At 39.7% G+C, this 12,946-nt stretch overlaps 1 protein-coding gene across 1 annotated transcript in view; it reads left to right on the top strand.

Moving 5' to 3' along the window:
- Positions 1-12,032, top strand: part of Itga1 (integrin subunit alpha 1) — a 142,941-nt gene extending 130,909 nt beyond the window's left edge. The window contains 7 exon segments of the mRNA XM_036207009.1: positions 3,090-3,203; positions 4,946-5,050; positions 5,197-5,301; positions 6,801-6,893; positions 7,832-7,855; positions 7,857-7,949; positions 11,238-12,032. Coding sequence (XP_036062902.1) covers positions 3,090-3,203; positions 4,946-5,050; positions 5,197-5,301; positions 6,801-6,893; positions 7,832-7,855; positions 7,857-7,949; positions 11,238-11,282 — 579 coding nt within the window. The 3' untranslated portion in view covers positions 11,283-12,032.
- Positions 12,033-12,946: the final 914 nt, after the last annotated feature.

Genomic DNA, 12,946 nt, shown 5'->3' with positions numbered 1-12,946 from the left:
TAACAGATTTAATAAACAAAGTTTTGTTTTGTGTATGTGAGATATAAATTTGATGATATAAAACATGCAAATAATGAAGACAAATAATTTTGTCCAGAAAAATGCTACTAAGGTGGTTGGACTGTAGGAGACTTTTGTTTTCTGCTTATTTCTAGTATTTTCCAGTGGTTTTAGAAGGAGTGTTTCTCAGTAAAAACAAACTATAGTATCATAATATATGATTCCTGACTGAATGTCAGAAGCAGGTTAACAGTCAACTGAAAAAGCTGTGCCAGGCAAGCCCCAGGCATACTACCCGAAGATGGTCGCAGGCCACGTTCATGTATGAGGCCAAGCATGGCCTCAGGAATCTCCACAATTCCAAGTTTGATGAATTACTTTACATTCAGCAGCCATACAGAATCATTGCAGATCTGAGGAGCTCTCCATACAGGCTGCTTTACTAGCTAGGCAGTCCTGGCATCTGTTGGTGCAAATTAAAGAGTTCCTATACAGAGAGAAGCCATTAAGAATGTGTAAAACCTGGAAATCATACCCATATGGTAGCCAGGGGGCATACTGCACCTAGTGGTCCCAATTCAGGGACATTAAATGGGGATTCTGAATTTTTGGATCAAAACACATAGAAACTACGATGGAAGTCAACCTGCTTGTCAGACTGGACTACCAATTCAGGGAGATAGTCTCCCTAGCTTGCTATACAGTTCTGGGAAGAAGCCAGTGGATATGTGGCTTCCCTGAGCAGTGGTGGTAGGTACCATGTAGCTGAGGTTAGAGATGATTTATGTCTTTAGGGCATTGAAATTAACGAGGTTAAAGCAATCAAAAACATGCTAAGTTTTTCTTGTCTGGATTAAGGAAATGATCTCCACCTCTAAAAACCTTGGATAGAGGCTTAGGGGATTCCTCCGTGGGTATGAACACTTGCTCTGCAAGCATGAGAGCCTGGTTTCAGATTCCAGCACTTAAGTAAAAAAAAAAAATCTAGACATGGCTGTGTGTACCTGTTACCATAGCATCAGGAGCAGAGACATACGGATACTGAGAGCTTGCTGGCTAGCCAGCCTAGCCTAAATGGTGAACTTCAGGATCACTGAGAGACCATGTCTCAAAGAAATAAGGCAGAGAGTGCAATAGGATGACACCTGACCTCCCCTAGCCTGCACATGCATGCACATGGTCAAGGAGATCCACACATCTGTGTGTATGCAACACACACACACACACACACACACACACACACACACACACACACACAAGGTTAGTGGACATGGCCACAGAACAATAATAAAGACAATTTTCAATACTTTTTTCCCCACTAATACTTTCACTGGACAGCTCAGCCTGAGTTCATAATACACTTTGAAGTCACTTAACACTTAAGACTGTTACCCCACTGTGTACTCAGCCTGTTTGATTAACCTGCCTGTAAGAGAACAATGTAAGAATCAACCTTATATGCCTTGGATTTCCCATGTGAACAACAACTAATATATTACAATGTGATGTTATATGTTCTTTCCTGTTCCTGACTCAGAGTAATGTATGCTTGTGTATGTGTTATGATAATCATTGGCTGGAATCTGTAAATAGGTCGAAAGTGGCTTTTAACATGAATATCCACCATGAATTCTGAAAGCAACTTTCAGATAATGCATGGTAGTGTTTGTTGTTTGTTTTTTAATGAGGTCACTTGGGGTCAGTTGGAGACAGTGGCTTATAAAACTTGGTTGAAGATGTCAGTAAGGTGTCCATCATTTCTTCCCCATGGGATGCTTTCTGTGATGATGTTCAATGAAAGAGAGAACAAAGTCTTTCTTAGAGACAGATATATAGGGACACAGACATGAAGCAGACAGGACAGCATTCCAACAGCGTAGATCCAGACTTACCCAGCAATCACATGGGGATGATGGAAGACATGGAAGAGCAAAGTAGAGATTTCAAATCTGGCTCATCTTGGTTAAAGGGAGGTGCTTTGATTTCTTTTCTTAGTCCAACACCAACACATTGTTGGTGACTGGGTTTATTATTGATGTGTCCAAACTGACAGCAACTAAGTATTATCTATATGCATAATATCATTAATCCTATTATTATCCTGGAGTGAAGGATGAATAAACAATATAATAATAGCACTAACCCTAGTATTATCCATATGCATAGTATTATTAATCTTATTATCCTGGAGTGAAGGATGAATCAACAATATAATAATAGCAACTGCATATGACCATTGATGGGCCTTCATATTTTCTTGCTGGATGTATTAAGCCAATTCCCACATAATATTACAAACCACCTTCACGTGGATGACTCAAAATTTTATATAACTTAGCATCAAGTAAGAGCCAAAGTCACTGGGTAGTGGTGACACACGCCTTTAATCCCAGAACTCAGGAGGCAAACGCAAGTGGATTTCTGAGTTCGAGGCCAACCTGGTCTACAGAGTGAGTTCCAAGATAGCCAGGGCTACACGGAGAAACCCTCTCTCAAAAAACAAACAACCAAACCAAACAAAACAAGAACCAAAATTACCTTTTATCCCAGATCCAAGAAGTGTAAGGTCTGGTTTAAAAAAATGAGAAAGACAGTCAGTCAGTCCTGGGGAGATGGTGGTTGGGAGATGGTCAGTTCTTAATGTAATTCTCAAGCAAGCAAGACAATTGGAGTTCAGATTCCCAGATCCCACATAAATTCTGGATGGGTATGACAACTTGACTGTATTTGTAGCAGATTGTCTGAGACAGCCGGACGCAGGAGGGCACCAGAGCAAGTGAGCTAGGGATACTAGGTGTACTGGGCAGTTTTGAGTTTGATTGAGAAACCCTGCCTCGAAGAAATAGGTAGAATAGTTCTGGAGGAAATTTCCTGATACCAAACTCAGGCCTCCACATATACAGCCACATAAACATAAACATGCATGTATATTTATGTATGCATGTGGACACACATATACCACATGCACACACATATACCACATGCACACACACAAGAAAGAGGAAAAAAGATACCAGAGTCCTATGTAACATGGAAAGGATGCTTTTGAAAGAGCCAAAAATGATTATATGCCTATTTTTCCCCTACAGATCAGAAAAAGGGGCCATTTCCCAATGCCAGAACTTCAGCTGTCAATCTCATACCCCAACTTGACATCAGATGGTTATCCTGTACTATACCTGACTGGATGGTCATCTTCTGACGTAAGTCACATATGCTTTCCAACCAGGTCACTACCGTCATCTTCTTTTTCAAAAGTCACATCTACTTATTTGTTTTGTATGGGGTGGTGGTGGCATGCGTGTGCCACAATGCACAGGGGAAGTCAGAGGACCACTTGCCATAGTTAGTTCTCTTCTTCTGTGATGTGGGTTCTGCAGTTTGATGACTCAGGGGCATCAGGCTTGACAGCAAGTGTATTTCACCCGAGGCTGTGGGACAGAGCTCAAGTCACAGAGCTAGCAGTGAGTACTTTTCACCTGCTAAGATGTCTTTCCAGCCCACGATGACCTTCCTCACCTTACATGTAAGCCTCATGCTTTGTAGGACCCTTGTGATAAGAAAGGTTAGTTCAAAAACAAATGGAGAAGCGTTTTAAAACTAATAATTTCCATCAACTACTTAGAATTTGCAAGTTCAATATCTAGAGTTCCTGAAACAAACTGCAGACAATGAGTAATTAAACACCATAGTTGGTTATTTAACAATGTTGAGGGCCAGCAGTTCAGTGTCAAGGTTCTGATAATGGAGATTCCCTCCGGACCATGCCTTCCCTTCCAGTGTTTGCTGGTAACAACACATTCCTTGGCTCCGTTCCCCCTGTGATTCTGTGTTCATTTCTGCCTCGATGTTTTTCTGTACACCCACCATTGGATTTGGGGCTTTCCTGAAGTACAAGATGTTCTTACGCAAAGAACCTCAATTTATGACATTCGTGAAGACTCAGTTTGCAAATAAGGTCATGTTTACAGGTTCAGGATGTTAGGACTCAGCAGTGCCCTTTTTGGAAACATGGTATAATCCAGTAGATCTTACGTAATTAATTGTTGATGGACACATGAAATTGTTGCTGCACTTTAATTTCTTTGAGGGAATCAATTCAATAAAGAAGCCTTATTTTATTTCTAAACATACCTTGCTGTCCACAAAAGAGTAAATGACTGTGCACTTACCCCAGACAACCCCAACATTGCAGCCCCATTGTGCTTGTAGCACTGATTAGACTATGTGCTGTTTTATTATTATTATTTATTATTATTATGTGGCATTTATTAATAATAATAATATTCTGTGTTTAATGTCAAAAACACAGAAAGCCACAGTAATTGTTAAGTTAGTGTATGCATGAATTGAGCATTTAACATTATGCCTTCTTTTCATGAAGTTTTTAAAAACTAAAGCCTTCTCAGAATCCAAAACAAAACATGGCAGCTGTAGTATTTGCCTTGCAATCACTTAAATATTTTGCTAAGGGCAAGGGAAAAAAAAACTCTGGAATTTTCCTCTAGTCCAACAAAACAAACATCAAATTGAGCCTATAGCAACATGCTAGCACTTTCTTTGTCCTCACTAGAATATATGTGTGCAGTTTAATATATATTATGGGTATATATATATATATACATATAATAGGAACTTATCAGCTGTTCTTTGAGAAACAATAAATTAATAACTATGTTACTCATGGAATAGTGAACTCTCTGCTAGCATCCTTCCTCCTCTGTGGCAATTACAAGGGTCACGGAAACAGTGATTGTTATCTGAGTGGGAACACATCACAGATGCCTCACAGCCTCTCTACCCCGCACACCCACGGACGGACCTTCTATATATATATATATATAATCAGTGGCTGTCATTTGCAGATTCTTCATGCTATCACACCAACTGGCCTTTTTCCTCTGGCTTTGCCACTTTCTAATGAGGAAACATTTTCCTTCCTTAGCATGTGAACTGCAAACCCCGGAGCCTTGAGGATCCTTTTGGTATCAACTCTGGGAAGAAAATGACAATATCCAAGTCTGAGGATCTCAAAAGAGGCACAATTCAGGTACACTAAATTCTATTTTTACTTGATGTTTTCCAAGTGCAGAGCATCCAGTATCAACTTAGAAATAAATAACTATCGGAAGAATTTACATATAGAACCTGTGACCAGATTACAAGCACCATAACGTGTCTCTGTCAATCCAACAGGATTGCAGTACCTGTAAACTAGCCACCATCACGTGCAATCTCATGCCTTCCGACGTGAGTCAAGTGAACGTTTCACTCATCCTGTGGAAACCAACCTTCATAAAAGTGAGTGGTTGAATTGCTCTAAGCAGTTACTGAATCCAATCAGTAAGTGTCAGTTCACTATTAGTGTTTTGGTCCAAATCACAGCATTGCTGTGGGAAGAACCTGAGGATGGGAGTCTTGGAGAATGTGACCGAGGACCAGCTCTCCTGCAACAGCCATGTTGGGTCATCTTCCCCATCTGTCAATGACAAGAGTTATCACCAATGCTCCCTGCCAGATTTGGTGTTCTGGGGCTATTTCTTCCTCAATCTTTGTGCTACAAGAGCGAACTACTTCTCTGGTACTGAGGTTTAGGCTTATATCCTAACAGTTTGGGAGTTCATTAAGGTTCAAAAAACGATGGAGAGACATTCTTTGGTACCATTAACAAAGAAGAGGACTTGAATACATTATGGAACAGTGATTTATTTTTGAAATTTCTATGCAAGTATATTCTTTATCCCTCACAAAGCCACATTCATCTGAGTTCAGGCTGTTTTAAAACAGTTTGTTGTATTTTGTCTTTTTGTTTTTCTTTAAAGAAATGTTTAGTTGATCATATGAAACGGAGAATTTTAGGTTTGGTCCTATTAGCATGATATTTTGCTAAGTCATGGCATTTTAATGTTGTTAATTTCATGCACAATTCTTAATGAGTGCCCATGCACAGTCCTCATTATCAGATTGTAGCTATCCCATGCCTAGATGCATGAGAAGCAAGCGAAGATTGGATTTTGTTTTTCTAGAGAAAAATCAGACTAGAAATTATTTTGAAGTTGCTAATTCTCACTCTATGAGAAGGATCTTAAAGACAGTTTGGTGGGGAGATGGGGAAGGAAGGAGGAGGAGCCTCCAGTCACCACTGCGTTAATCTCACAGAACAATCTCGGTTTTGTTTTGTTTTTTCTGTTTTCCTTTTCAAAAGTACACAATGTATTCCGATCATATCTACTCCTCTCTCCTCTTTCCAACTCCTCCCAGAACAACTGCCAACACCAGATCTTTCTTCTACAACTTTTTATTTATTTTTAACCCACCCAATCTAATTAGAGCTGCCCATATGCATGGGTGTGGGGTCAGCCACTGGGACATGGGGAACTCACCAGTGACCACACTCATAACAGCACTAAGGAGATTCAGCAGACTGTGTTTTGCATTCACTCGTATGTAACAATAATAATTAAAGAATAAGAGATAATGATTTGAAAGGGATTTACGGGAGGGGCTGGAAGAGAGGGAGGGGGGAGGGGAGTGTGCGACTATATTTTTATTTAAAATATATATTTTTTTAAAAAAAGAAAAGTGGCTTCCCCTCCTCCAGCAGCTATCAACAGTTCCTCAGCTGGAGATGGGATCTCGGGAGCATCTTCCTGAATCCATATCAGATTTTTAGCTGGCTTGATCTTGCCTGGTCTTGCAAGGGTGACTGCAGCTGGTGTGATAATGATGCTGTTCACACCCGACCATCTCTCATCTTGATTAGCACGGCACAGTAATACTGAGTCCTCCCTGCCTTGCAGACACATTTTTCCAGCTTCAATCTTACCATAAGGGGAGAACTTCAGAGTGAAAACGCAACGTTGACTTTAAGTAGCAGCAACCGGAAACGAGAGGTAAGTGAGGCTGCACATCTGGAAATACTTTCGGCCTTTCACTCCAAACTGTCCATCTGAAAATAATAGGCATCTCACTCCCAACTTGCCGGTGGTTTATGTTTAGCGCACAGGGGCTGACGCAGTGACTGATCTGACGCTTCTGTCAGACACTCTTTGATTTCCTTTAAATTGGCTTCTAACGGGATTTCAGGCTTGTTCTCATTCCTCAGAAGCTAAGCAAACTGTGATGTTTACAACTCACCAACTGTGCTTTACTTTATCACTTCTAACTGTGACAGTGACTGGATGTCCCCCCCTTTGCTTTAGTCACAAAGGGGATACTTGTGAGCTTCCTCCTTAGGACCTAACATTATATAATGCAGTTGGCCTTCAATCTATTTACAGAATGCTTGTCTATTGTGTATATGTGGATGTGTATATATAAATGTGTGTATGAATGTATGTATCTGTGTGTGTGAATGTTATATGTGTGCATAAGGTTTTTAAACTCCTTCACTTAGCTACTGGGAAATCCCAAACAAAAGTGAGGCCTGTCAAGAAGAGTCCTTGGTAAAAAAATAAATAAATAAATAAATACCAGTATTTTACTCCTGACTTTTTAAAGTCAACAGATTTGGTTTTAGAGGAAAAGCATGATTTTCTCGTCTTGTCCTGGGAAACTTTAGATATCCCATCTGGGTGAGCTGGATTGTGTAAGCTGCAAAATTCTGTCTTGAAGGGCTCCACTTCTGAGCGATAATAAATTTGATATTATTGGACATTTTGAGTAAATGAAAGGCATTTTCCAATGTAAACCCGACGGGGTTTGTTTTTGTCTACAGTCATGAGATTAATTACACCGTTTGGTAGAAAAACTATAGTCTGTAAGAACTCTGTGTTCCGGGAGTTCTAATGTGTGTTTATCGGTGTTAACAACCTGGTTTAATCCTTTTCAGCTGGCTATTCAAATATCCAAAGACGGGACTCCCAGGCAGAGTGCCACTGTGGGTCATCCTCCTGAGTGCCTTCGCTGGGCTACTGCTGCTGATGCTGCTGATATTAGCTCTGTGGAAGGTGGGTCCCATCATCATTGTCACCCTTTGTTCCAGCCACCAACGGAAAACTGGCAAAACAAATTACGAGTTATCGATGCGTTGGAATATAATAGTATATAAACATTTCTGATCAGCGATAATTTTTAAAAATGCAATATTTTATACATTGGGTACTACACATCTCGTTTTTGCAAAGGAAAAAAAGTATGCCTCTGTTGGGGATACATATATCCAAAACTCCTGGGGGACCTCCTTCCAGGTAGGGATTACTGAGGGCTGTTTAACAGTAAACTAAAATTTTAGTAAGGATAATAGTTATCTTTAAAAGTAAGAAAAATAGCCAGGTGGTGGTGGAGGCGGCGGCGGCGGTGGTGGCAGCGGCGGCAGCAGCGGCGCATGCCTTTAATCCCGGCACTTGGGAGGCAGAGGCAGTCAGAGTTCTGTGAGTTCGAGGCCAGCCTGGTCTATAGAGCTAGTTCTAGGATAGTCAAGGCTGCTACACAGAAACCCTGTCTCAAAATACCAGAAAAAAAGATTGAATTCCTGTGCTGGTGAAGGACATACAGGGACTATTCATGGTTGAGACGAACCTTGTTTAAGCCATACCACTCTATGTGTCTAAAAGATAAAACGTTTCTTTGGTGTATAAACAGAAAACCCACATTTTTTTGCAATAATTGTGTGTCTGTGTAAGGAACAAGTAATATAATAGTTAACTGGCATAATAAAGAACATAAAGTCCAGAGACCACCATATCAAATCCTTTTGCAATACCAAGTAGCAATCTGTTTTCTCTCAAGTTAATCTCGACATTTACTGAGATAGTTTAAGGTGAGAAATGTAAGAACATAACATTTTCAAACAAGCTATGATGATCACTTTTAGGATGAGTTTACCAGAAAACAACATTCCATAGAAAAGTTGAATTCAATGGTTTTTTTTTTTTTTCAATTAAATATGGAATCCAAACTGCCTGGCATTAACATGTTCCTATAGTTCACTGCTTTCTTAAATAAAATTATGCAAAAATGGAAATGTAACTGAATATTCATTTTTCTGACATATAAATGACAGAATTATTTAATCAGATAGTTTATATAGCAAGTTTCTCTTTGGCTAAACTACAGCTGTCACCATCCTTTATGGCTTTTCTGTGGTGACAAACTTCTTCTTTGGGGGATTTCCTCCAAGGAGAACATCCACAAGTAACGTCGAATTCCATAAATAGAATCTATGATCCAGCAAAGTCCCAAGACACAAGTTTCATTCAGCATTCAAGTTCCAAGATGTCAGTGCTCGCTGCAATACCTAGCTTTGCCACACTATGGTGCCCAAGGCCTGGTTTACAGCTCGTGTTGACACAGAAGCTGTGGTTTCCCCACTTGGAAACACTTCTTTGCTCCTCCATCTTTCCCACCTCTCCAACACCTCTTCATTTGGCATTTGGAGCTGCAGTGTGTCACACTGTATACCCTCATCTTAAATACTCACCTCCCACTCTGGTTAAAAAAAAAAAAAAAAAAAAAAACTCCCTGATTTGCTGTCTGTCCTGGGGCACATGGGTGCAGGTGAAGAAGGACTGAGTGATATCCAAGCCCGGACCTTCCATAGTTGCCACAGAGGAAATGACTAATGTTCAGGAAAACATAACCTCATGGCAGTTTCCAAGTTCATTCACCCTGTTACCACGCTTTCCTTATCTTCCAGCAACTAGATTCTGGTAGAGAGTAGCCTTGGAAGGACTTATTCTTTATCACCTGTCCCTCTGAGCTCTCAAGTGCTCAACCGTCATTTATGAAGTGTGCAGTCCCAGGCTGGGGAGATAGTTCAGTAGCAAAGTGCTTGCCTTCCAAGCACGAAGACCCGAGTTCCACCCCAGAACACACATTAAGAAAAAAATCGGGATAGTTAAACAGTGGTGGCTAGAGAGATGACTTAGCAGTTAAGGGCACATACTGCTCGTACAGGAGACCGGAGTCCAGTTTCCAGTACCCATGTCAGATGGCTCACATTTATTTGTAACTCCAGATCCAGGGGATCTGACACTTCTGGGCTCTGAGGGAACCAGCTCTCACATACACATTCCCACTAGAGTCACAGAATTACACATAGTAAAAATAAATCTTTTTTTTTTTTTTTAAAGTTGTGCATGTTGGCATGGAGTTGTAATGTGATTATAATCCCTTCACTGGCAGTGGAAACAGGAACCCCCCTGGCCCCGGCTCTCTGCATATTCAGGCTAGTCTAATAGGCCAATGAAAGATGCTGTCTCCAAAAGCAAAGTCCACAGCTCCTAAGGGACCATGCCCAAGTGTGGCTTCTAGCTGCTGCATGCACATTGCACCACCACCACCCACACAGGTACCCCACAGTAACATGCTCCTGTTATCCATAGCAAGCCACAAATCCACGTGATATGGATACATTACATTTGCAAATAATTAACTCACTCAAATTAAAAAAATAATTAGAGCACACAAATTTTAAAAGCTACTTGCCTAGTACCCTTAGGTATGTTTTTTAAAAGGTAAGTGTTAGAATTAAAGAAGATTAAATTATTTAAATGAGATTTAGTTTATTCAATACATTTTAAAGTAAGTTTAGGTCACTTCCAAAGTCTCATTGTGTGTCAAATGCTTTTGTTTTCTGTATAACATGAAGTAAAAATAAAGACTGGTAACTTTTGCTAATGGTTCAGTGACAAAGAATGGTGTAATGTGACTTACATTAACCACTATGTGATTTTTTTTTTTCCTTACCATCAGTGACTCTGTTTTCATAGGTAAAGGACATGGGGTCTTTTGAGAAACTTCTCCTGAAAAGCTAATGTGCAGCATTCTGGTCCACTTAGAGTCACCTAAACAATTCAGACATTTCCCTGGCACCTTACCCACGGCCTTCCACCAAGCTCACTATTCACTCTAAGGATTTCAATTTGTGACCATTGGTTACTTGATGGAAACGTGTCTGCCACTTGAAAACTATGATGATGACACAGTAGAAACAGTGTCATGTAGCTGTCACTCACCTGCTTCATGTTTCCCAGAATGCTGCTTGTTCCACACATGCACGATTTTTACTAGGCAATAGACTTAACTAGTGTGGGGTAACAGCCAAAGATAAACTAGCAGTTTGACAGACGTTATCTAATTTACATTCAGTACTAACTGGTCAGCTAAACTATGCATCAGGTATTGGAATAGTTGATTGCCCAGATTTTCTAATGCATGGTTATATCTAAATAGATTGGCATCTATTACCTCAATTAAAATAATTAATTGTGTTATATTTTGTATTTTCTCAACAGATTGGATTCTTCAAAAGGCCATTAAAGACAAAAATGGAGAAATGAAATATTTTACAGGAGGAAAAAGAACTGTAACAATTATTCAATGATCCATCCTCAGGTTTGCCTCAATCATGTGAGAAGAAATTCAGAAATATAACCAAAGACACGGACACATAACTATATGTAATCCATCATGCAGCTGGGATTACTCACTTGGAAAGTGACAGATCAAGCATGATCCAAAAAGGGTACCCAAAGATATGGTTTAGAAAGTGATGAGAAATACTTTTAATAATTGCTCATTTTTGTTGAGTAAGTGAAATGATAAAATGTTTTAAAGAAGAATCCCCACTATAAGTATGTTTATGTGTTTAGATGCTATGCAGAGTATTTAAGGGATGCACACAAAGAGCTTTGGGTTCATTGAGACAGTTACTGGCAGCACGATGTAAATTAAGCTTTCCTCCTTGATTATACCCTCAGAGTGACACTCAGCATCTGTAAATGCCAACAAAGGAATGGGGTGGAAAAGATCTCCCAATTGTGACAAGAAAAGCTTTGCCTAGCAGAGTCCATGGAAAATATAGACTGAAAATAGAGTTAAATCACAGAACTAACACTCATTGACTTCTTGGGTTCTGTAGTTGGAAATAGTGTTTTCCAATGTGATTGGAAAAGAGTATCATTGGGCTTAAATTCTAGATAGAATAGACAGTCAAGATAGTTATTTAAAAGCAAGGGCACTGCATCTGTTCATTGGAACTTCTAGAAAAAGTAAAAGTGCTCTAATTTATATAAAGCTCTAAAACACAAAACTCTTATAAAAGTTTAAAAAAAAAAAAACTTAATGCAGTTCGTGTAGCATTCATGAAAAGTCACAATGTGTGTGTGACACCCAGAGGGTTTAATGAAGCATGAGAGCATAGAGAGAGAACCCAGAATAACTAAAGTCACCCTTTGCTGAGCAGTGGTTTAAAGCTTCCAGACGTTACATTAAAGTAGGAGACTTCTCAACACTTTGATATAGGGTTCAGTTAAAACCCCAAGTTATGAAAGTTTACTTTCAAAATTTTTAATTTTCTAAATACATTTCATGTTACTATTGAAAAGGCAGTCTCCAGAAGTAGTTTTATATTTTACCAAGAACTCACTGCTTTTGAACATGGCATATCAATATTTAAACAGAATCCAAGAAATGTAGTTTAAAGAATTTATAGCTTGAAAACTTAAACCAGCAGAAAGATACAACTCATTTGTATGTACTTCTGCGTTCCCGAATTTCCTAAGGACCTTGGACTCCGCTGTAATGTAAGTTCCCAGATCTCTCCATTTCTAAGATAAATAACAATGAATGAATGTACAGTATCTTCATGTGTGAACTACTGCTGTAAAATTTGCTGATCCTCCTGCCCCAAAGCCACCTCTCCACTTGATGGATCACAGTCAAGAACGGAACCTGTCAATATCCCAAAAGAGCTGGACTCTGCTCTCCTCAAAACACAGCAAGCCAACGGAGAAATTAAGTGCTATGGGTTTGATTATTTAAAATGTATTTCTGAGGAATTATCTTAGGGCTCAGATTCAGCCTACCTCTTGGCTTTCCAGCCCTACATGTAAGATCCTAAGGCCCAAGGGATGGACATGAGGATGCTGTAGTCATCCCTGGCTGGAAGAAAGGTAGATAGGCAACAAGAAGAAAGGTGTGTTCTCCACTTTCACTGTCTCTC

Source organism: Onychomys torridus, chromosome 15 (assembly GCF_903995425.1).
Source record: "Onychomys torridus chromosome 15, mOncTor1.1, whole genome shotgun sequence".
Classification (NCBI taxonomy): Eukaryota; Metazoa; Chordata; class Mammalia; order Rodentia; family Cricetidae; genus Onychomys; species Onychomys torridus.
This window is presented reverse-complemented; position numbering and strand designations above follow the sequence as displayed.